This window comes from Aythya ferina (genome assembly GCF_964211825.1).
Source record: "Aythya ferina genome assembly, chromosome: 10".
In the NCBI taxonomy this organism is placed as follows: domain Eukaryota; kingdom Metazoa; phylum Chordata; class Aves; order Anseriformes; family Anatidae; genus Aythya; species Aythya ferina.
In genome coordinates, this window is record NC_140306.1 from 16,060,549 (window position 1) to 16,085,787 (window position 25,239).

The 25,239-nt window shown below is 40.1% G+C and overlaps 1 protein-coding gene across 3 annotated transcripts in view; it reads left to right on the forward strand.

The window, feature by feature from the left end:
* Positions 1 to 25,239, forward strand: part of IARS1 (isoleucyl-tRNA synthetase 1) — a 101,887-nt gene that overhangs the window by 4,119 nt on the left and 72,529 nt on the right. For all 3 annotated transcript variants that reach the window (XM_084531474.1, XM_084531472.1, XM_084531473.1), the window contains exons 4-11: positions 487 to 643; positions 1,111 to 1,230; positions 4,410 to 4,492; positions 14,687 to 14,804; positions 17,522 to 17,669; positions 18,302 to 18,389; positions 22,335 to 22,395; positions 23,916 to 24,011. In XM_084531474.1, the coding sequence (XP_084387600.1) occupies positions 487 to 643; positions 1,111 to 1,230; positions 4,410 to 4,492; positions 14,687 to 14,804; positions 17,522 to 17,669; positions 18,302 to 18,389; positions 22,335 to 22,395; positions 23,916 to 24,011 (871 nt within the window). The remainder of the gene's footprint in view (positions 1 to 486; positions 644 to 1,110; positions 1,231 to 4,409; positions 4,493 to 14,686; positions 14,805 to 17,521; positions 17,670 to 18,301; positions 18,390 to 22,334; positions 22,396 to 23,915; positions 24,012 to 25,239) is intronic.

Below are 25,239 nucleotides of genomic sequence, written 5' to 3' on the forward strand. Positions count from 1 at the left end.
CAACTAAAAGCTGTTTGTTGCAATGCAAGGTTGGCTTGGCTGTAATTACTTTTTTTGGCCCCAATTCTCTTTGGAGATAGCAATCTTGGCCAATGTTCTCATGTCAGTTACCATTTATATTTCAGTGTATGAAGAATCAACAGTATACTAGTAGTAGCAATAAAACAGTAGCTTCCTGCTCAGTAAGTTTATAAAATAAATCACTAGGTAAGAAAGGACAACTCCCATGTCTGCCATCTGTGGAGCAGCCTGCTGACATTTTCAGTAGTAACTGTGGTAGAACTGGCAATCAGGACCTGAAGGAGTTGAGATAATGCCTTTATTTCCTCTGCCAACATAATGCTTGTGTTGGCTGCTAACAGCAGAGCGAGAAATTGATGTTGCCCTGGTAAGACATAGGAAGCGTAAGCGCACAGATACAGTTACCCTGTTTGAAGATTTGATGCTGAAGTTCAATTTAGTTAAGAATGTTGTTTTGTGTTCCAGGTTTAACTTCTATGATGGCCCTCCCTTTGCTACTGGGCTACCACACTATGGCCATATTCTTGCAGGAACCATTAAAGACATAGTAACCAGATTCGCTCATCAGAGTGGGTTTCATGTTGACAGAAGGTTTGGCTGGGACTGCCATGGCTTACCTGTGGTATGTGTAATAAATCTTCCTACAGATATGTCTGTTGGTTCCTTTTTCCATGGTGTTTCCTGCTCATCAGTCATGTTTATGTTGCTCTTACGCCTGGCATGGTTGCTAAAAGAGAAATGGAAGTTCTTTGTCCAGTGTATTGCTCTGGCCTTTGTGTTCTAGCTTCTGGTGCTTTCTGCTGATCCTATGCCCTTCTCCAGGCACTCTGTTACTTACGGTAATCATGTATTTATTTGGTATCTATTTCAGAAACCTTTTTTTTTTTCCTTTTCTTAAGATGGTAAAGACATATTCACACTGAGGCTATCCTTTAAAATGTCTGCTTATTTCAGGTGTAGTACTCAATGAAGATTCAGAAGGATAGAGACCCTTCAGCCCATATAATGCATAGAACATTAACTAGAGAAATTTTGTGAAAGATTTTGACAGCAGGGTGATTTTTCCTGTTTTTTTCTCACTGCTCCCAGGAATATGAGATTGACAAGACCTTAGGTATCAAAGGGCCAGAAGATGTGGCAAAGATGGGCATTGCAGAATACAACAACCAGTGCAGAGGAATTGTGATGAGGTACTCGAAGGAATGGGAGGTAAGTGAAGGCTCAGTGTGCATTCTGCTGTATGTTCCTTTACAGGATGTAGAAGTCTGATATTTACTGGACCTCTCTTTATTGTGTCTTATGGTGTGGGAAAGCACAACAGAGGGAGCACTGACTTAAAGAGCAGGTGGTTTTTATGCTAGGTGGATTGGGTTGTGATGTGAAGTTGAGAGTGTAACCTTGCAACGTTTTGCAGACCAAAGAGGGGAGGCAGCATCAGTGAGGAGAATTTCTGGCTTAAGGTTTTGAAAGGGGTAGGTCCTCAGAATGTGGATGGCATATGAGAACCACGTAGTGGTCCCTTGGTATAAGAGACCGTTTGCAATGACTTCCTCTTCAGCGGTGGATGGAAAGAAGCAACTGTTCTTTGCTCTACAGATGTGATGGTGGGAGCCAACTTCTTCTTAAAGAATTGAACATTACAAATAGAAACTATACTAACTTGTCTGGATTTCCAATGTGGTATTGTGATTGGTTTATTCAGAAAACTCGTTTGGCTTCATCTGTATAAATTGTTTTGCTGGGGTGAACTTTATCCTTCTGTTTGGTTACATTCATAAATCCCATGTCCTTAACTACACTGTTCTTTACTGGTGATCCTGAAAGGGGAACATAAGGAAAGCATTGTGTTTCAGAACAGGAGGACTTCTGTAATGTCAGGAGGTTATCTGAACGTAACCTGGAGCAGCTCAAAGTGTCTAACTAAATAGATACACTGAACAAATTGTCTCTTCCTTTGTGTCTTCTGTATAGAAAATTGAAAGTGAAGTCTGACTTGAATTGGTTTTCAAGTGGAGCAAATGAAAGCAATGCACACTAACATCTCTTGGCTTTTCTGGTCCCCACTTTGTTACTGACAGTGTTACTGTCAGAGTGTAGGAATAGTTTCTATTTCTGGAACAGCAGAAGTTCTAGCATCTCATTTTTGGGTCAGAATTGGTGTGGGTAGACCCTCACTCTTCCAAGAGAGTCTTGGTGTAAACTTTGCAATCCATGAAAATAGTGAAGGAGAGAGCATTGGTCTTTGTAGACTCCCTTTATGTTAGAGAGCTGTTCTAAGTAGTTGGGTTTGATATTTTCTTGGATGCGTGGTTTTATTTGTAGCTCTTGATAGTATTTGTTCTGTACATAGGACCTGGTACTTCTTCTTGTCCTTAGTATGTTTTTCTTTCTGTATGTATGTTTACAATAGTTATGAATGGGAAGGAGGAGGTATGCATGAAAACAGTTATAGTGGGCCAGAATAAAGTATGTTTAACCCATTTGTATTTGCTACTAGTCTGGTACGGATGTGAAGTGATGACCTTTTTCTTTGTGGCTTTCTGGAGCTAAGGCACAGCCCAGGTGCTTTTTCTGGCTGTGCCACAGTGACAGCAGGCGATAGCAAGTGCCCACAGATGAGGGGAAGAAGGGATCAGACTTTTTCAGCTTGTGAGCACAGGGCCTTTCTAGTTTAAAGAACTGTAATTCCTCTATAAAATTGAGGCTTACAGTAAACCTTTATCTTCACCGTTACTTGTTTCTTTTACCAGGCATAATAATCCTTTCTTTTTTTCCTTCCCATGATCCAGAGGCTGGTCTACCTCATTATGCTGTGTGTTCTCTAGTCCTGCTCTATTCCTTTTGATCAAAATATACATTTATTGTTTGAGTATCGTTTGTCTCATGCCCTTGAGAGCATTTTGAAGCTATGGCTAGTGTCCAAAGAAACTACTATCATTGCTAAAATAGCTGCAACCTAAAATTGAGCAAGTGACTGGGTTAAAAGAACAGGGTTTGTTCTTCCAAATAAACAGTCATTCATCCATACTTAAATTTCATATTTCAATGATATTAATGATTCTTGGTTGCTTTTAAAAATAAAAATGGGTGTTGTTCTAGTTGATGTTATTTTCCTTATGTCACTATTAACTCTACATTCAGCAAATGGCATTTTACAGTGCTGTTTAGTCTGAATTAACGGTAGTCTTCTTAACAGTAAACGGATTTTATATTTTGTTCTGTGTGTACAGTTGAACATGTGCGTTGATATGCACACTTACATGTATTTCAGATGATAGTAAATGGTTTAATTGTTTTTGTGATTGGCTGGTAATAAGTTAAAATATTTTGTGACAGTGTTAGGAGAGGAATTCCCAAAATTGCTCCAGCAAATAGCGTTTATTTTCTGTCCGGAGCAGCTAAAATTTAAAACATTGTGAAAAAGTTCCTTGGATGCATGAGATCTTTGAGACCAAATATAATACTCCAGCTTCTTGGATCCTTGTAGTGATCAGCTGTAGGCTTTGGATCTTAATAGTGGAATGTCAGAGTGGCTTAAAAGAAAAAACCTTCATATTTTAGGAACTCAGGTCTGCTGTGAAACTATAGAAGTGAGAGAAATCATTGGCTCTCATCACTCTACCAGTTTGCCATTCAGCGTGACCTGCATGTAACAGTATCAGGATAGATGTTTCTGGGCTCAGTTATTCATACAGCTAACAGTTCAAAAATTGCAAATTAGGAAAGTACCCTGTCCCGGGTAGACTCCATAGCTAGCTTACTACTCGTTAGTTTTCATGTCCTGCGCCAGTGGGCCTGAACACATCTGTCCTGAGACAGGGGCTAGTGCCTGTCAGTGTCGTGATCTCTGGCAGCCCTTTCATACCTTTGGGAAGTCAAGGAAGGCAGTTGGCCCTGAAAACATTTTTGGGAACTTCTTGTGACATACCAATTTCTTTCATAATTTCCTTGTCTTCTACACACATCGTGTTTTGGTAAAACTGAAAGCTGACAGACGGTGTTCCAGGTTTCACTGTCTCTGGAACCAGTAGCTTTAAAAAGGGAAAACAAGACCCCTGTAGTCAGTAGCAATTCTCAGGTGTTTGAACCACAGATGAACCTTGAAAATGCATTTCTGTTCCACCACTATTTCTATTTAGTAGTGTCAAACATACTTGACTATTCTGTGGTCTTGAATCTAAACAATTATGGTTTCATTCTTTGGTTGTCTTTGTTTAAATACATTGTTTTGAGCTATGTCAGGCTTAAACATTTCATAGAACTGTTAAGTGTTTTGCTGATATGGGACAAACGCTGCACTCCTAAAATAAAGCTTTTTACAGAATAAATAGTGGAAATGCACTGTGATCTTTAATGTTAAGATGTCTCTTAATCTGATTTCTTAACAGTTCAATGTAACCAGATTAGGACGTTGGATTGATTTTGAAAATGACTATAAAACTCTTTATCCTGAGTTCATGGAGTCTGTGTGGTAAGTTAACTCGCATACCTTGCACATATGCTCTACGAATGTAAAATGTTAAGAAGGCTTCAGTTACTGTAACCGGTATTGATCCATATGTCACTAGAACTGTTTTGAAGTGTGCCAAGTTCAGATAAACAGTGGGAAAAATACAGAAGGCGAAGGGGGGTGTGAAATCTCTTGATGCCTGTTTGAGGGAATTAATTGAACTGCTTTTTCTTTGAGGATAGTAGGGATTTTCAAACTAAAGTATGGGCAAAATAAAATAAGTATTTCAAAATAAGTATGAACAAGACTACTTTTACTCCTGAAGTCATACTACTCCATGTCAATCTCAAAGCAGTTCTGGTGACATATGGATGAATTTATTCCTTGCTCCATTTAGGAAGTTCTCTCTAACTTCTTGATTTTCTTCACAGTGTTAACTTTAAACTCTGTTCAGTAAACCCCCTTCTTTAAGCTTGAACTTAGAGGCTCGGAATCTGCTGTTAGATGTTCTTGGCAGTATAATTTGACAGCTGTCTGGGACTCCTGTTGCAGTGCTAACTTCAGGAATTTTGGCAACATTTTCAGAATGACTGGTGGAATTCTAAAAGACAAGATGACCTTTGAGGTTGAGGAAAAACAAACTGAGCTGATACAGTGGAAAACTGGCAACAATGAGTACTTCAGGTGCTAGAGTTACAAGGTGAATTATGGGGAAAAGTTTGGCTGAGTGTATGCTGACAAAAAGCCATTGAAAAGTAAATTATATGTATAATAAAGTATTATTGATGATCTTTAGTTTTATTAATAACCTTTCTTTATAGAGCTGTGTAGTTGGTTTCATATGTAATTAAATGGTTCGTATAGGTATGATAAAGGATTGATAAAACCTCCAGATGGCTCTGTAACAATTACAGAGGACTGAAGTACCAGTGAATTTTTGATGAGCATTGAAGGGATAATAGGAAGGAAGTAGATGTATAACTAGTTTAGCTGAAGAAACCCTGCTTAATGATAAAGCTAAGACTGACAAGAAAGCCAAGGCTGGCAAGAAACCTACCTCTTGTAAGATTATTTGGATCCAGAGTTTGCATCTGAAATCTCTGTGATATGAGAGATTTCGGGAAGCATGTATGCAGACAGCCTTCTAATTCTGTGCTTTTTGCTTCCTGGTGCTACTTTTTTTCTGCATAATCATGTTGCAAAATATGCTTTTAAAAGGCTGTTTTAAAAAATAGGATTGTCTACAAAGTCTAGGTCTTGAAGGGACATACAGTACCACTGCCAACCTGCTCGCACAGAACAGGAGGTGGAACCACTGGTGTTTACACAGAGTGGATGGAGGAGGGAAATGAAAAAGGAATGCAGGAAGCCTGCCCCAAGGCTAACGGAGATAAGGCTTGGAGAGCACTCTAGTTACAGTAGTGCTTTTGACAACATGATGTAAATTTTTCTAAAGGAAGTCAGGTGGTTACCAACACAATCAGCAAACTGAAAATCTGTGTCATTCAAGATGCATTTTGTCTATTAGGATTATTCATTTGAATGGTAGATTCAAGTGTACTTCTTAAAACTGATCTGTTTTAATGATTTTTTTATTTAAACAAATTTAAAAAATTTGTAATTTGTAATATTTTAGTGCCTGGATAAGTATGGAACAGAAGCTGCAGATTAATTTCTGCACTGACTGAAATCTGGTGACCGTATTCACCCATCCAGTGTTTTTCTTGCTATGTTCTGCCTGTGGAACTAGAATATTGCTCTTAGACACACAAAAAAAAACCACTGATATAACAGCAGTAAGAATGGCAACCATGGATTTTTTGTGCTTAAAATGTGGTAAGGATTTTGTCTTCAGGCTTTCCATCAGTTAAACCTATATGGTTAAACCTATATGGTTAAACCTATATGGTTAATTTTTTGGTTCTAACTCCTCCTGGGGCTGGCCATTCCAGAGTGGGCTCAAGTAGAATTTCTGTTGTTCTGTGAATTGTAATGGGTTTGTGTAGTATTTGTACAGCTCATTAGACAGATGCAGTGGAATTGAGAGCAACTTGATATGACCTTAAATTTTTTACTGACCTCAGATTGGTCTGAGAAGTGTATGAGCTTTGAAGAAAGAACAGGAACTTCTAAACTTTTTTTTTTTTTTTTTTTTCCACTGGCTCGTTACATGGTTTTCAGGCTTGTAGATAGTTTGCATCTTGAGAACAGTTCTCTCTGGCCATTGAAGAGGAAAAAGTCAGAAGTGTCAAGGAGAGGAGGGGAGAGCTCAGTGGTCAGAACTGAGGCACGTTTCGGATCTGATGATTTGCAATGTTTTTTTTTGACCTTTGTGCACGTAGGTTTTGTTAATCAGCTTTCTATTTCCATCTAGTGGCTAAAATTACCCTTTGCAGTTTGAACATAAATCAGTTTTTAAAAACAGTTGAAAGCTTCATGTGTGTTTCTGAAAGACTTGCTTGTACAGTGCAAAACCACACAGTGCTCATGCCACACTGGTGACAGAAACATTTGCTATCTGCTTTTGTGCTCTAAGAAGTTCTTTAACCCTTTTGCAATATTACGAGCAAGTGGGTGAGAGGAAAAAAGAAAAAATCATTCCTAGTTACAACAGAAAGTGAGTACTTGATGGGATTAAGATAATGGTTATGCTGTATACTGTGAACACGCAGCATGGGGCTCCTGTCAGTGGCGGGGCTTTTTGTCTCCACCTGAACCATCTCAATTGCTGCAGTTTGTTTCCCCTTTAGGGTTGTTATTTAGAGAGGACCTCAGATTTCTTCCTTGACAGAAGTGGCCTTTGGCCTCACTGCCCTTCGATGTTCTGTAAGTGTCAGGCTCAGGGTGCCCCTGTCTTGCCCCTAGGCTACAGCTGAAGAGGTTCTAGGTAGCTCTGAAAACTGGAACCTTTGCCTTGGGTTGCCTGGCTGTTGTACCACTGCTCACTACGTGTAGCTTTGCTTTCCTTTTGGCCTGAGGTTTTTCCATATTGTTGAGCCGTGTTACTAAATGTCATTGTCCAGCTGCCTTTGGTGTAAGGATGCATGTAACTGGAATGTCGTGACCCCGTTTTTTTCCCCCCTCTTGTGTAAGTCATACAAGTTGTTTTCTGACTTTATTTTTTTCTGCGTGGGGAACTCATCCAGCACTAAAACAGAATGACTTCAAAACAAATCTATGGGTCCTCATAGGAACCACTGCTGTAATGTGTGTATTCCATGACATTTCAGTGATTTGCTACAGGGATAGTGTTCACAAGGAAGAAGTCTGCTTTGTACATTTTTCTAGTAGCTATCAGAGTTCTTTTCACACTTCAATTTCTTTCATGCATTTAGTTCTCTAGTTCCAAGGTGGTGGTGATCGTACCATGACGGTCCTTATTTCATCTCCTTTTATTTTAAAGGAGGAATGGTCTGATCTCCTGTTTAATTAGATGATCTTTGGGGTAAGTCTAGCATCAGTTTTGCGTATTTATAGTTTCTGTTATAAGTGCATTTTTCACTTCTGACATAATCCAGAATCATTTGGTGCACTGATATGAAGATTACAGCAGGAAATGTCCTTATTTATGCTAGTTGAGAGCCTGGAGGGTAGAGCTGGAGCAAAATGAGCTCTGTATGCTGGGATTTTAAAGCTTTCCCTCCTAGTTGGACATAAGACTTGATGATACTGTACTTAAAAATTTGTAGGCCCCAGAATAAATGCTTCTTCTGTCTGTCTTATGAAGGTGTCTTATAAAGATATTATTTTAAAGATAGGCTTTCTGTGTTTGGTATTGGACTGAGCGCTCCTCTTATGGTTATGCTTTCTTGATTCGTCTCTGGTATTGTTTCAGTACTCCTTTTGGTTTTGCTTTTTTTCCCTGTTTTTTAATTTTTTTATTTATTTTTTTATCCCCACGTGTCTTTCTTTGATCATTGCTTCCTTTTTATTTGATTACATCTTGTCTTTCAAGCATTGCTCATGACTCATGGGAGAGCCTTTTCCACAGAATCTCTGCTCCTTGGGCAAGAAGCTGTAACTGCATGCATTGTGCAACAATCCCGCCTAAGCATGGTTTTCACTTGGATGTGGCAGATGCCAGCTTGTATCGTATGGATTCTGACCTGAACACCTCATGGGCCTGCACTAATGAATGTGCCATTAGAAACAGAGGGGTGTTGGAATGGAGTGAAACTTGGGAATCTCACAGGGAACGTTCATACCACAATTCCCCAAAGACACGATAATTTCACGGCTCCTAATTTTACGTGCCATAGTCTACAGGGTGACGGTTGGCTGATAACTGGGACATGTGCAGCCCAACAATATTCCTGGCTGTGTAGATCGTAACCCCTTCTGGACAATGTGGTTAAGCCAAACGTGCTTACTGGAATTCTGTTATTTTTCTAATCCATCTAATGGGAGTGCAAGTGAGGCTGAAGCTGACACGTGCGTGTGATCCCTCTGCACAGATGGGATTGGCAGCAAGCTTTATTGTGATGGTGGCTGGGGACTGGGGCCACGACGTCGGGCTGGAGCACGGCTGCTCCCGCGGCGTTGTTCAGGCCGGCTGTAGGGATTTGGGGCCCGACGTTGTAACCAGGAGCGGCTTCGCGTCCGGACTGGCCCGGCGTGGCTGGAGTGGCTGCTGCGTTCAGGCACCAAGGAAACGCTGGAGGACCCCGATGCCGTTTCGCTATCAGAGCTGCTGCTGCTGCTCTGAGCACAGGGGGATGCAGCACGTCTGCTCCCACGCTGTCTCCGGGGCCGGCTATGGGTATTTGTGGCCTGACATAATGGGGAGCGGCTTCTTGCCCGGGCTCGCCCCCGCTGGCTGGGAGGGAGTCTGCCTTCGGGCACCATGGAGTGCCTGAAGGTACCTGGTGCTGCTTCGCAATTAGGGCTGCGAGTGCTTCTCTCAGCACTGGTCTTGTGGTGTCCTCGGGGCTGGTTAAAGGTGTCTGGTGCCCACACTACATGTCGGCGGGTCGTCCTCCGCTCTCTCTGCCCCGTTCTGTCAGTCACCAGGATACCTTGTAATGGCCACAGTGCTGCCTGGCTGCTGGTGCCCACACCAGCGCTGCTGTCGTGCTCCCAGGTGCCTGCGCTGTCGGTCAAGTTGGAGCAGCGCCGGTGGGTGCCTTCGGCAGCACAGGAGCGGCACAGGAGCAGCTGCCAGGGCCTGGGGAAGAAGCAAAGGGTTGTGGGTGTGAGGACAAAGCGTCTGAGGCAGGGAGTGGCTGGCACATCTCTTCTGCTCTGTCCTGCCTCCCCCAGCCTGCAGTGATGCTGAGGTCCCATGCAGAGCCCCAGATGGCTGCTGAGGCAACTCACCCGTGTACTTCCGCCTGATCCCTGCCTCGTGGGTAATGGCATTCGCTGGCATCACAGCGCTGGTGCCTCTCTCGCAGCAATGCAGAGGAGTTGTTGTTCTCCCAGATTGGTCCTCTGCAAGAGAAGTGACAAAATTGTCCAGTCCCTGGCCATGCACAGCGCTTGTGCCCTCGTGTCTCGAGAGCAGGGCAGAGGGATACCAAACTGAATGGGACTCGGATCCCTCGGATCCCCATATTGGACATCTCTGCACAAAACTGCATCCTGTTTCTGCAGATGGGGCACTTGATGAAGTGATTGTCTGTGTGTATGGCCATTTCCTGCAGCAGAAACACATGCGGTGAGTGGGCCTTGGTGCTGCTGAGCAGCTGCCGTGCCCGCAGGGTGAGGGGAGGTCTCCTACCTGGATGCAATGCCGGTGGAACCAGGCGTGATTGCAGGCTGGGCACACCATGGTGTGGTAGGACGTGCTGTCCCCCACAGGGTCCATGCAGATGATGCAGGTGTTGCCCTGCTCTGGAGCTGCCTGCGCTGCCTGGTGTGGGCTGTGCTCTGAGCAGAAGGACCTGGGGGGGAGAGGGAAGGGAAGGGCAAGGTGAGAAGTGCTGGGCCCGCCGTGGTTGTGGCGAGGAGGGCAGAGGAACGTGAAGGAGCCCCAGGCCCGTCCAGGCTCTGGCGCTGCCTCTGGCTCTGCCAGGCTGCTGGGAAGCATCAGCTTGCTCCCTCCTCGCGTCCTTCTCCTACACAGTTTCTTGTGAGCAGGGTGGGCTCATTTTCTCCCCCAGACATAGCAAGAGACATTAGAAAGCCACCTTCTGGATAGGCCCCGTGTTGTGTCTCCTGCACCCGAAGCAGCCCTCAAAGAGTCAACCCGAAAGAGTTTCTCCAGCAGACCCCGTTATCGTGCAATTCTCTCATGTCAGGGACCCCAGGAAGTGCCCCCAGAGCTGCAGGAACCCCTGGGGGAGAGCAGGCTGTGCTCAGACGATGGTTGGGTGCAGGCAGGCAGCCTGGGGACTCAGGCAGCCCTCATACAATGCAGGGTGACACACAGGGCACGGAGCCTGTGGCTGCTGCACCTCAAGGTGAACGGCCCTGCTCTCAGCAGCCCCAATCACCTCTCCAGAATTCATAGAGTCATAGAATAGCCCGAGTTGGAAGGGACCCATAAGGACCATCAAGTCCAACTCCTGGCTCCACAGGGGTCTACCCGAAAATTCAGACCATACGGCAAAGAGCACAGTCCAATCACTTCTTAAACTCCGACAGGCTCAGTGCCATGACTATGACCCTGGGGAGCCTGTTTGAGTGCGCGAAAACCCTCTCGGTGAAGAACCTCTTCCTGATATCCAGCTGAACCTCTCCAGTTGCAGCTTGACCCCGCTCCCTCAGGTCCTATCACTGGTCGCTAAAGGGAAGAGATTGGTGCCTGCCCCTCCACTCCCCTCGTGAGTAGGCTGCCATGAGGTCCCCCCTCAGCCTCCTCTTCTCCAGGCTGAACAGGCCCAGTGCCCTCAGCCACTCCTCATACGTCTCCCCCTCTAGGCCCTTCACCATTTTTGTAGCCCTTCTCTGGACACTCTCCAACAGTTTCACATCCTTCATGTCCACTGTGGTGCCCAGAACTGCACATAGCACTCAAGGTGGGGCCGCAGAGCAGAGCGGGACAATCACCTCTCTCGACTATGCTTGGTGCAGCCCAGGGTATGGTAGGCCCACCTGGCTGCCAGTATTTGAATGTTTGAATATTGCGTTGACTAATTCATTAGCTTTTGGAAGCCAAAGTTCCCTTTGTGATGTTCACACGTTGTGTATATGACTGTGATCAATGAATATTGTAGTATGCTCAAGTTTCTAGGATGTTACACCTGGTGAGTGTAACTTGTGGTCTTGGGTACTCACTGGGTCAGAGCAATTGTCATCCCCTCATGGCACCTAAGGGACAACAAATATTTGTTTCCAGTTTGTGTCATTCGGTTTAGAAGTTGGCAATCTTTCACCTTCAGGGAGCAGGATCTGTGTTAACAAAGACTGAGATATGCACCTGGAGTTCCTTTTTTCCAAACCTTGTTTTTCTTCCGTGAAGTAGAGTAAGTGTTGCATAGCTGAGAGGATACAACTAAATTGGCATTGCGTTTGAGGAGAATTGTGCCCGAATTAAGGGAACGTTCCTTGATCTCTGATCTTTTTGGGGTAAACCCTTTCTGCTTGTCAGCAGAAAGGAGCTCTGTGGTTTTGTAATTTTTTTTTTTCTTTTCAGAGGGATGTCACTTTCAGTTTTGGTGTATCATTCTAGAGTCCCTTTCTTGCAAATTGCCAGTGTTTTGCTATCAAAGGGATTTAAAGAGATTTTGGTAAGTTACTGTCTGAAGTCTTGTGTTGAATTGTTAAGCAAAATGTGCTGTCTGTAACAGTAAGTGACTCCTGCTGTTAGACGTAGGGTAGTCTCCAGCAGTTGCTTTGTTTTAAGAGGGCAGTGCTGCTAGCAGAAAGGTCTTTGACAGTTGTCATCTGTGCACTTCTCATGATCACACAGGAACTGATGATCTCAAGGGCTTTTTATTGAGGAAACCAATTATGTGGTTTTCAAGATAACAGCTGTTTTTGTGGTGATAACGAGGGCTATTGCATCAAGCAGCAGTCTCAACTTCATAATTCTCGCTGCTTTGTTGGAATAGTTTTCTGGAAGGAGCAGTTCTGGTCAGCTGTAAACGTGTGATTTGAATTTGGTGGTTTGAATGCTCACCATCTCGTCTGGCTGCGGAAAAACCGGGGTGCTCTTGGTTTGCAGCGAGTCAGAATGGCCGCAAGAGGGAGATGCTGGCTTGGATTTGTAACTTTGCAGCTCCATCTAGCGTTCACCTTGTCTGAAGCTTACGGTTATATTTACAGCTGAATTAAATATTCAGTGTTTCACTAAGGAGTTTTCTTCTATGCTGGTGGTAGGCAGTGTTCTTTAGAAAGTGAAGCTAAAGTGAAGCTTTTTTTTTCCTGTAGATATTTTAGTTAACTGTTTTTGAAAGGCAAGTAGAACACCTTCAGTATAAATGCTGTCGCTTGTCACACTCTGCATTAATTAGGCTCTGAGCTGGTAAGCATACATTTAAATTTTAACTTGCATAAAAACTTCTACAGTTAGCCAGCTGAAATGTATATGCAGAAAGTTGATGAAACTACATTAAGAAATCTCTATATTTTTGAGACACTTAGATTTAAGTTGAAGCAGTCTCAGTTGTAAAACACATGCACTCACTGCTGTGCTTTGGATTTGAGTTAGGGTCCAGCTACAACTTGACCATTGGTGACGTTTTCTGCTTTAATAAGGTCACTTCCGAGTTGTATGTGGAAGGTAAGCCACCTCTGTTGGAGTGCACAGCTCTGAAAGACTTCTGGTTTTGACTCTTTCATGGTAGAACTTGATGCTGCTGAGGGTTTCTTAGACTTTTATTAATCTTAGAGTTTGGGTTCTGTAACTTTCCTCATGTTAGTGACCACTCATAAGAAATATTTTTCTTTTACTAGAGGCCCAGGGATAAATCTGGTTGCATTGCACATCTTCTTGATATGATAACAGGCTGATCCATATCTTTTGATATTCTTCTTTCAGGCTGTAGATGGAAATCAGTGCAGTAGTCTCCCTTTGTTTTGCGTCAAAGATTATGCATTCAAACATCGAAGACAAAACACTGCCTTAAATACAGGCCCAGGTTCTCAAGCACAAAGTGAAACAGCCTTCAGGAAAAAAAATTGCTTGCCAAGATGGGATTGGTTGCTTAGCAATGGGCTATTTATCTGGAAAGTGACACAGAAAAGTGATTAGGATGGTTTGAAAATATTCAAGTAAAAAGAGCTTTTAAAGTCAGCACTCTAACAATTTGCATGTGGCATCTGAAATGAATGGATTCTGCAGAAACTTGGATCTGTAGTTGAATTTGGCATGATAGACTTGCCCTCTCCTGCCTTACTTGTAAGGTAACCAACCTGCAGACAACACTACTGGGCGTGTAGGTCAGTGAGAACTGATGAGCTGATTTATGTGGGTGATCGTTTAGCAAACCCTGTGTTGTTCAGATACAAAGAAACATAGGGTTTTGTCCATCACGTGGGCATGTGATGAGTTGCAATGTAAAGTACCTTACTCTTCCAGCTACAGTTCATCTTGAGCATTGACTCAATGTTACAATATTAAGTAGTTTCTTCATTAATTTGAGAAGACACAAGGATTCATGTACACCACAGGCCATATTGAAGATGGCATAAAGGAGTTAAAGATTGGCGTGAGAATGATCTTGGACTGGAACAGAGAGAGAGATGAGCTACCAAAGGAGAACATTAATGTAACTTGTGGCACCGTAAAACTGTGTTCAACGCTTTGCATGCTGAGCTGTGTTCTCTTGTGGAAAATGCTCTTGGGATTGTCAGGATTTACTCAGAGGGGGAAGCGGTCATCTGTAGCTCATGTCTGATCTGTTTTTTAGCACTGGCTGACATAGTAGGTGCTCCGAATGATGTGACGAGTGAGCAGCTATGTCACAACACATCTCTGAAAATTATGTCTGACTTCAGCCTTGTTAAAGAAATTTCAGATTGTTGTTATATTCAGGAAATTTGAGAGAGATTATTCAGCAATACTGATTTGTGTTCCATCTGAATATTTCTCTGTTCTGTGAAGTCAGCACACAGAAAACCAAGCTGTTGGAATCAGGTAAAACTAAGTATTCACCGATAATACAGTCACAGTGAATTTCTTTTTAACTTAGAAATACTGCCTTTAGTTGATGATTGGTTAAATATGTGTCTTTCAGTACAGCACTCCAGCTAGAGCAGAACCACGCTTTGCAGTTGCTCTATTAAATTTGAAACTCCAAGTGTTATTTCATGTTTCTTGTTTACTTCCAGGTGGGTTTTCAAGCAGCTGTATGACAAAGGACTAGTATATAGGGGTGTTAAGGTCATGCCTTTCTCAACTGCATGTAACACCCCACTGTCCAACTTCGAGTCCCATCAGAATTACAAGGTCAGTATATGTGTACATGGTGCGTTGCAGTCTAGTCTCTAGTATCCTCAACTTGGATTTGTAAGGCTTTAGTATTTTTTTGCTTGGTACATAAGCATGTTATACTCCGAGCTGATAGCCAAAAAAAAAAAGAAAAAAAAAAAGGCTGTTTTATTGAGCTTAGCTGTGTTTGTTTGGATTATGTGATCTTTTCATTCTTCCTTCTTCTTGGTTACTACTTACAGGTATTTGAGGCATATACTTCGTTTTATTCTGCCAAATTACTCTCATTTCCTCTTTTGGCTTTCAAGATGAATATTGCACTTGTGCTGGGTTTTTATTTTAAGTACTTGCAGGAAAGTTGTAGCATTTCCTGGCTGTGCAGATCTGAAAAGAGGAAGGGTCTTTGCAAAGTTAAAATCTCTCGTGGGAGGATTAGTAAGAATTAGTAAGATTAGTAAGAATTATCAAAGATCATGTTTGGTTGTAGCTCAGTGCTATTATAGGTCTTGTAAGTATTGTTAACTCAGATTGGTAAACTCCACATAATGTTTTTCTTAATACAAAACAAAGTATACCATGCATTTTTAAGAATCGACATGCATTTAAGAACCTCAAAATGAATGACTAGATGCAGCTTTTATTAGCAGCAAACATGTTATCACATGCACAAAAGCAGAAATTCTGTCACGGTTTTCCAATTTTCACAAATTTTTTGTGGACAGGAGTATTGTATTCTTTACTATCCCCACCCAGGCCTCAATGTCCGTGTATCATAAATCTTTACTTACGTTGTTACAGCAGAAAGCTAGCACAAATTGTACATCTGGTCTTCTTTACATCTTGCCTAACAAAGGCCAATTTGCTGGCCAGAAATAGTGTTTCTGAAAAAAAAATGTTTAAATGAACTTTTATAATGCTGTCCACAGATACTAGTGCTTTCTATATTTCAGAGGAGCAATTGACCATATTGAAGAACAAAGATTTTTGTGATTTGGAAGTGTCACCTACAAAGATATCTTGTTGTTTTGTGATTGCTTATATTTATTAACTATTTCAGTCATCAAACAAAGTAATCTACATTTCATATAGGCTCAGATTAATGAGCTTTCTTTGTAACAAAGACTATTTTTGTGTGCCCTTCTTCCATAGAACAACGCTCTCTTTTTTTCTCGTATCTTAATAAAATACTTAGATGCTATTTCTTACTCTAGAATGAGTAGAGTGTGGGCTTACATATGCTGCTGTGCCACTTCATGTGAAAGAGATCTTTTTATCTGTTTGAGGTGGTATTTTGGAGATTGGATCATTACGAGTCTGTGAGCTGGTATGATTTATTCTTGGCAAGACCTGTCATTTCTGGGTGTAAGGCAGCTGTTATCTTTCTTGATGTGAAAAGCAGGCTTTGGCTTCTGTTGATTGATCCGATGAGAAATAGGACACAGGAAACACGTTTAGAAATTGACTTTGGTGTCTGATGTAGACTTGAGTAAACTTTGTCAGTATCTTGTATTATGTGCAAGTGAAGAGGTGTTGTCTTCAACTTAAAGCAGGTACAATTTTGTAAATAAAAGTATTGAACAATGTCCTTTTTTGGAAGCTTGGGTGTTTTTTTATTGCTTTCCAGATGTAATTATCTGCCAGATCAACTTAGTGCTTCAGAAAAGGTGAATGATCCTACAGTGCTGTTTCTCAGTTGTTAGAGACAGAATGGTAATGATAGCTCAGCCTTTGCTCACATCAAGCGCAGTACAAGAGTTATGTAATATTTATGTTTTACTGTTGACTGCACCAGATGTTCACAGAAAATTCCCTCTGGAACAGCCCTTAGCTCAGACATAAATAGCTGCCTGTCCCGTGATGCAATTAACTGTTCTGTGGTGCTGGACAGAAACCAGAGTGCCCTGCACCAGAAATGATGAGGGATAGGACCTGTTTGTATGTTTAGGGCCTGTGCATATGACATTCATTTTCTATTTGGCACTTAATAATAAAAATTTCACATGTGCAAGATTAGACTTGCTTTTCAGTCTATTTTCTCTAATATGTGAAATACAGTGTGACCAACTAGGGTTGTTTTTGTCTGAAAGAAAAAATTGTTTTCAGGGGATTCTTTTGAACCATTTGAAGACAAAATTTCATAGAGCAGCTGCTAACGGTCTTCTTCCCTGATGTTTTAACTCTTATAAGTATTGATGTAGTTGTGTTTTTAATCACTCAAAACTTCTATTTTTTGTTCCTAACAATGGTTTCTTAGTAAGATATTTCATCTGCAGTGATGGCTATTCCTCCTACTCCCTGACTGTAGAGGAAAAGATGGAAAAAGCCTTTGTGTAGCAGTAGTTGAGAAACTGCTGCTAGTTTTGACAGTTGAGATTAATTATAGACTTTTTAAAAGGGATTAGAAGAGGTACCCGAGGGAACTGGCACTCGGCTCTCTGGTGCTTTGGCAGATAATTCCCAAAATCTCGGTGCTAATGCTAACCCTTAACTCTGCGGCCTTGTCAGGCTGATAGTTTCCACTGATATAATGGGAGAATGTTGGGATTGTCATCTTTTTCAAACTTTCTTATGCTGCCACTTCAACTTCTGTCACTGCAGAGATGAACTAGGCAAATTGCGAGAGAGATTTGGGCAGATGTCAGCAATAGTAACCACTTTGACTTGCATTTTTTTCACTATGACTTGCATTAAATGTGTTTTCTCGCTTTCCTTTTGACTTTATCTTGCCTGTGAAGGATGTTCAAGACCCTTCAGTGATTGTGAGCTTCCCGCTGGATGAAGATGCAAGCGTCTCTCTTGTTGCTTGGACCACTACTCCTTGGACCTTACCTAGTAATCTAGCCCTTTGCGTTAACCCAGAATTGCAGTATGTAAAATTGAGAGGCAAGTGTCAAATTAAGATCATATATAATGAACCCATTTTTCTTCAGTGCCTTTGAATACATGCATTTATTTTGTATGATAGACTGTTTTATGTTAAACTTAGTGCTTTGTTGGGACTGGATCAGTGTTATTGTAAAGAATGAGATATGTTTCCCATGTGGCTGATGGTTTCTAGCTGCTGTGCTCTTTTTATTTTCTGTTGCATACATTCTGAGGGCTGTTCCCTAATAAATATTGATAGCTGAAGTAATGAACAAGAACAAATGCTTTATTTGACCTCTTAAAATCACGTTATATGTGAAAGGCAGAAAGGTGTGGCTGGCTGTCCCTAGCTTTTTCTTTTCCCTCCTGTACTAGGGGGTCAGGCTCATGAGTAAGTTACTGGTATGTGACAGCTAAACTGCAGTAACTGAACATCTTTGTTCTCTTAACCTGTAACATGTTAGATGGCTAATGGTAGTCATGTTATGGAGAAGAAAGAGGTGGAAAATAGTAGTCGATCAGCAAGACTATTTTGGGCAGTTTTATAGCTAACATACCATCTTGCATAAACTGAAAGGTTTTGTAATGGTGCAAATGAGGGTATTAAAGTGAGATTTATATAACTTTTTTTGTTTTGTTTTATGTTCTAGATAATGCCACAGGAAAGATTTACATCTTGATGGAATCCAGGCTTATAGCCCTATACAAATCTGACACGGAATATGAGATACTGGAGAGGCAAGTACATGAATTATTACATACTTGGTAATGTCCGGTATTTTTATAGTTCAGAAGTTAAGTGTTTCAAAAAGTTGAATTTTGCTGTTGCCTAAAGATGACTTTCCCTTTGTGTTGATACTTTGTGTGTATATCTTGCAAAAAAAACTATAAAAGAATGGAAGTCCTGAATATAAAGCTCCAAATAGAATAAAAGTTTCGTTGGATTGTTGTATTGCAGCAAAAACCAAATCCTTAGTCCATTTTTCCTTCAATTTTGTTTGTTTTTCTATTGTTTTTATGAAAAACATTGTTAATTTAAAAGTCTCTAAAATTGGAAATTGTGCAAACGTGGAACAAGTTTAAAAAATGGTCTAAGTACTTAAAGTGAAACAGACAAGAAAAAACAAATACTGCTTCTGCAAAATTCTCTACCCCAAGTAAGTAGTTAGTGGCAGTTATGCTTTCTGAAAACTGCTTATTCATCTTGGTTGGATTGAAAAATATGAACTATTTAATAAATTGGATAGGGAACGCAGGTATTAAATTATGTAGCCCTCTTAGAATATGTGGCTTTGCTTCTTTTAAATCTTTTGTATAAAAAATCAATCTGATAAAAGGGTAATAATAAATATTTGTCTTTATTCAATCCTGTGCAGTGGTTTTAAAGAAAAAAGCTAGAAGGTTGTGAATGACAGCCCTTCTTCATTGGCAGTAGTTATTTTTGTGTTTTTACGCCAAGCAGTTGAAAGTTTTACATCAGCATTTTTCAAATAAAAATTGTGTCATGTGCACACATGTGAAAAGAGGCTAAGAAATTATATGTAGTAATGGAATTGTAGTGATATAGAGCTAGAGCACCTGCTTGTTCTTAGAGCACCTGCTTGCTCTTATGCTCATACTATGACAATTGAGTAATTCCTATTTGTTTTTTTTCCTTCTTTTCCTGTACCGTCCCCAGGGTTAATTGCCATCATCTGTCACATGTGCTGTAGTCATTTGAGGTGGTACTCAGTTAAAAAGATGGTCTTTCAGTGCTTCTTTTCTTCACTGTGGACAGAACGCCTGATCTCCAGATTTGCTTCCTCTGTTTTTCTTTCTCCCTTCGTTCATCAATAAAAAAACACCAAATAGTGTCAGTGTTAGGATACCGCTGGAAATGTAAACATACAGTCACCCGGTTACGATGCTTTTGTATTTTGTGTTTGCCAGAATGACGTGGGAAAGTATCAAAAGCCAACACTAAGACTTGGATCTATCTGCTTGATTGCTGTTTAAGCTAGCTTGCTTGCCTGACAAAGGAAGTAATTTGGTTTACCGTGACTTATTCTTGACAAATTCATGTTGTGTGTTTAGCACTCCCTCTATTTAAACTGTTTGATCACTTAAACTTGAATCAAGTTGTTACTTTGGTCTGACTTTTTTTTAGGTCCATCAGTGCCCCATTTTCCTCTTGAAGTCTAGGTACCGTGCTTCTTTCCAGTTCTTGGAAATTTCCTTAGTGTTTAGGAAAAAAATGTTTCTACCAAAAATACCCTGTTTTCTATTTTGGAATGCATTTCTTAGACTTGAAAATAAGCAAGGTAGATGCATTCCATTTGTAGGTCTATTATGCTTTGCTCCTGGATTGTTCTTTTTGTGGAATTCTACAAATTAAATTTCAGTAGTGCTGCCATCATTCATTTCCTGCATCTGTGTATGCATTAAATGTGTTAGCCTTCCTTGGTGTGTTTTTCTCTTCATCAGAATTGTGGAATAATAGGGCTGTACCTGCTGTAAGACAGTCATACAGAAGTTTGTTGTATATGCTTTTATCCCTGACTACTTGTATTTCTAACTTTTTTTCTTAATCGTTTGATTTTTACATGTATGTACCTAAACATAAGGCTGCTGGCAACTTTTATTCTCTTTGCAGAATGCAGTTTTTTCCTCTTTCCATATTAGTGCTAAAGTCTTCTCCAACTGACGTTTTTTTTGTCATACTACAATTTTTTACGTTATGTAATAAATCATTTGTCTCAAACATGAGATGAGAGACAAGAGGTAGCTGGTAGTTGAATGGATCTTCTGAAGATTTAGATCTAAAAAGTACGTAAATTCATGGAAATGAGCTTTTCCTTTTTCTACTTTTTTTTCCTCACTTTTTTTTTTTTTTTTTTCTTCTAGTTCCCTTTTAAATTTTCAAGCAGTTAGGTCCTCAAGGGAGAGAGAGATTCATGACACTTGGTCCATACCAGGTGGCAGGCTGAGGTCGTGGAATAATCTTATACTGAAAATTTTCTGTATCTGAACTTTCTATATCTGAATATCCCCAGCTTTTCTTTCAAACCCGACTTGGCTGCTTTTCTTCCCTTTTTCCTCTCAGATGCAGTTAGTGTTTCTTGTGAGAGAAAATTGGAGTAAATCTCCTGATGTAGCAAGTAGTCTCCTTATGTCTCCTTTATGTAGCAGTGGTGAATGTGAAATGGTTGATGAACATTTTCCTCCCTTTGTGTAATGTTTTAGCCTATTTGCATATTAAACTCTTCATTTCTTTATATTATTTTACAGCACCTCAGCCTTGTCTCTTTTTTGATTATAGATTTCTGATCCGTTGAGAGAGAAAGATTACTATGGTGGTTTTAATCTAGCCTCTGTTATGCCAGTATAACGTAGGTTACAAGAAGGCAGGTAAAATTTTCAGCCTGAAGTTCAGGACTTCAATAAAATATTTTAGAAATCAAAAGGGAAAATAAGGAATGTGATCCACAACCCTTTGCTTTAATTTACTTAAGTAAATAAATTTTAAGTGGGAATTTCACTGTTTTTTTAAGCAGTTCCAGAGCTTGATGTTCTGTCTGAGCATTCTCACATCTTCGTGGCTGAGTGCTGGGATGCTATTCTCTCATCTGATCCTGATTAAGCACCTCAAACATTCCTAAGGCTGTTTGTAATATAAAATGCTGAAACCATCCGTGAAGCCGTGGCTTAAAATAGAAATCTCCCCTTTTCCTAGTGGATATTGCATATGCCAAGCTGAGGAGTCATGCTCTTTAACTTGGCATTAAATATTGATTGAGTTTCTTTTTTGTACCATGGAACAGCTTTCAAGCTGTTTCCCACTTTCAATTAGTCAAAGCTTGCATAGTTTGACCATTGTTTGGAAGATGTGGATGTAAATTAGGAAGAGTATAGGGAAAGATCACAGCTGTGACACATCTGGAGAGGTAACCCATCTATTAGATGAAGTTGTGTTTTAACTCGACTTTTTCCTGAAATGGAAGATGTAAAGCCCTTTCAGGAGAGTTGTGGTCGGCGAATCGCAATCCAATTACCATTTTTGCCATCTGTAGCCAGAAGCCTGAAGAGGGCCAGATCCACAGGCTGTATCTCTGTCTTGCATTTCCTGTCTGGCTTGGTTCCCCAGTCAGTCCTGTCTGTATTGGATCTTTTGAGCTGCCTCTGGGGAGCTTAGATGCCTAATTTTAGAATAAGGAATAAAGCATCTGAGCTATAAACACTGTAATGTTCAGGATCGTAATCTTCTGCACATAAAACTTGTAGACGTTTTGGATCAGTGCTTATATAGTTCTGTTTGAACACACTGAGCTATAGTTCTTTGTTGTTATCAAAATAAAATTTGTTTTATCCAGAAGCTCCTTGCCCATAGGTTTATCAGAAATAAGTTGTTATTAATGTTTAATTTCTATGTTAATTTACAATGGTTGCCCGATTGGAAGAGCATCGGGAAGGAGTGTACCTGTTCTCTGTTAGCTGAGATGCATTAAGATGTGTTTTTTGTGTAAGCTCAAGTTGTCAAAGAGATCTAGAAATGGGAAGCAAACTATTTAGAAGAAACTTTCCTTACTTTATGGTGTCGAAATCTGATAGGGACTGGGAGAAAAGGAGATAGGAAAAACAGCACTGGTGCTAGCTGAGTAATTTTCAAGTTGTTAAATCTGTGTTCATTTAAGTCTTTCTCCTCAGGTTTCCTGGCATTACACTTAAAGGCAAAAAATATAAACCACTCTTTGAATATTTCATTCAGGTAAGTAGGATGAACAAGTTCAGTATTTGACATAGTACGCAAAGACAAAAGTCAAAATGTTTATATTCCTTGTTTATATTATATTTTATATTTGATAAAATCTTGTCTTCTAATAAGAAAAGCTGCATTTTATTAAAGTAGTTTAAAATCTTAGTGAAAGGTTGAAAAAGAGAAGGCTGTTTTCTATATTTTCTCCTAAAGTTTTAAATATAACCAGAGTAAGAATTCACTGGTAAATAGTGGTATGGCTTCAGATTGCAGCAAAACTCTATGTAGTTGTTATTGCTCTCAACTTTTCAACTGGAGAGTTTGTCTGCCTTTAAATTCCACAGATTTTGTATTCCTAAGAAAATGATTGTAGATAACAGTTGCAGATATAATGATTTCTGCTGAACAATTAAAAACCTTTGGTAAGATAACTATTACTATATGTGGCCTTTGTGGGTGTCCATTTGTGCACCTTTTACGTGCTCTGTAACTGTAGTTAACAATACTGTGGACTGTAGTAGAATATATAGTAATAAGAAATAGGGTGGAGAACTGATGTGTTTAAAAAAGAAGAGAAAACCTAACCATATTTCTTATTAAAAATTGGTTAAATTTTTCAAAGAGTTGAAATGGATTACAGTACTGCTGGAGAAGCAGCTGTTAATTTGGGCAAGGGATTCAGTCATTTCTGACTACCATCTGTTTTTGAAGCATGTGCTGAAGTCAGCACAAAGCTGAGGAAATGTCTGTAGGTAGCAGGACCTGTTATTTCTAGAGGAAGGACAAACACCTAGTGGAATCTGATAAACTACGACGGGAGTAAAGGTTAGAATGGATAAATTATTTTGAGTCCTGCTGTACTTCTTAAGGAGCAGATTGGCATACACCAATTTTTCTTAGAATGAATGTCTTATCTTAAAATATCCCCCTTCAGAACATTCCAAATATAATATTTTGTAACACATCTAATTCAGCTGTAACTATCTGCAGTACTGTTTTTAACCACTTTTACATTAAGGAATAGGAAATAGATCTGTATTTTTTGTTATTTACACACTGATCACTAATTTTTCTTGAGTTCTCTTGAATTGCTGGAGGAAATAGAATGTATTACTATAAAAACAAAGTTTTTTAAAAATATTTAGAAGGTAGAGTGGACATATAAAAATGGAAGGAAACTCCTGTATAATTAATGCCTGTAGCTGTCTTGATTGTATCCTCACTTACAAGAGTGTACTGATTTGTATTCTGTTAAGCACAGACCTGTGTGAAGATCTGTGGCTTGAAGATTAATTGACTGTTAGGTTCTTCTTGAGAGGTCTTAGATTTAATCACAGTTGATACTGTTTAAATGAAGTGTCTAGATGTTTTAGGTATGGGAAATGGATACATAATGTCAGGAATGTCATATTTTAAAGTGCGTCATTTATTTCTGATGCAGTTGTTGATTCTAGAGTATAACCAGTAGCTCTTCCATGTTCTTAATAATTCTGTTTTTCTGTATATATGAAAAGCATGTTTTTGTTTTACAGTGCAAAGATAAAGGTGCCTTTACTGTGTTAGTAGACAGTTATGTGAAGGAGGAGGAAGGCACAGGTGTTGTCCATCAGGCCCCCTATTTTGGTGCTGTAAGTATAATTTATGGATCTTTTATGTCCACTTTGTTCCAACACACATTGCTTGGCTTTCCAGCTACTGTTGACTGTCAGGGTGACTATGAAATTAAACAGTCATCCCTTTTGCTACTCACAAATATAAGAAGCATCATATCTAGTGAATTCTTGCATACACTAGTCACACTTGTTTGCTAGATTGGGGATTTTAGATGTCTAATGGTTATTGTTGAGGTATGTGAAGTGAATTTGCCACCTTATCTTCCAAGTGTTGTTGATCTTAGCTTTTCCAAAAGTCTAAATTTACAGCCTCAAGAACAAATGATCTGGTGCACTGGTAAGTGATACATTTGGGATGGTAGCTGCAGTTCTGCTCAACATGCTGCCTTTCTTCAGTGTTTCCATTTTGTTACTTGTGCATTTGGAAGGCCTGAAAAAATGCTTCCAGTGCTTTTGTTCTGAGGCTTTATCCCTTAGCGTGAAGGGATTTTGTTGCACTCTATTTTTTTGTCTAATAAGAAACATTATTCTTCTTTGTTTCAGTCATTCCTTGCAAAGCTTAAGAGGGATAATTTTTCATGAATTTCATCAGTTCAATTTTTAGACACATGAATTAACTGCACTAGTTCAGACTCATTGTCCTTTTTGTATAGTGTCCTGTCTTCAGCCATTATCCAAAGATGCCCTCAAAAAACTTGTAATAGTAGAGCTGCCAATGTCTAGCAATTAGCAGTCCCTGAACTGCAATCTCTATCATCGTTTCCAGAAACCATTGGCATTAATAACAGACCTCTTTGTATTCATGTGAAATATCCCATCTTTTCTCATCTTTTTTTGCTGCGTCTGTTGTGGTGTTCTGTTTGTCTTGTAAAGATGAACATTGATGTGAAAAGATGTCCTGGCTTAAGACAGCTGTGACATCTTTTTAAAAAAAAAAAAAAAAAAAAAGTGTGAAATATTTTACTCGTTAATGAAGAAATTCATGGTGACTGATAGGGTGTCTTAAGGAGTTTAAAGCATATGACATTTTCTAAACCTCAGATATTCCCCTATCGCTGAGCATTACAGGGAGTTAACTGAGGGATAAAGGACCAGTCCTGGCTTTGAATCAGGAACTCTTGCTGTAGGACATGGAATAAGGGAAGAGTAAAGGCTACTAACAGAGAAGGAACTCTGGAAGAAGCTTTCCATTGACTGCTGGAATGTCCTGTTGTGTATTTTCTAGTTGCTGGAAACAGCTTGT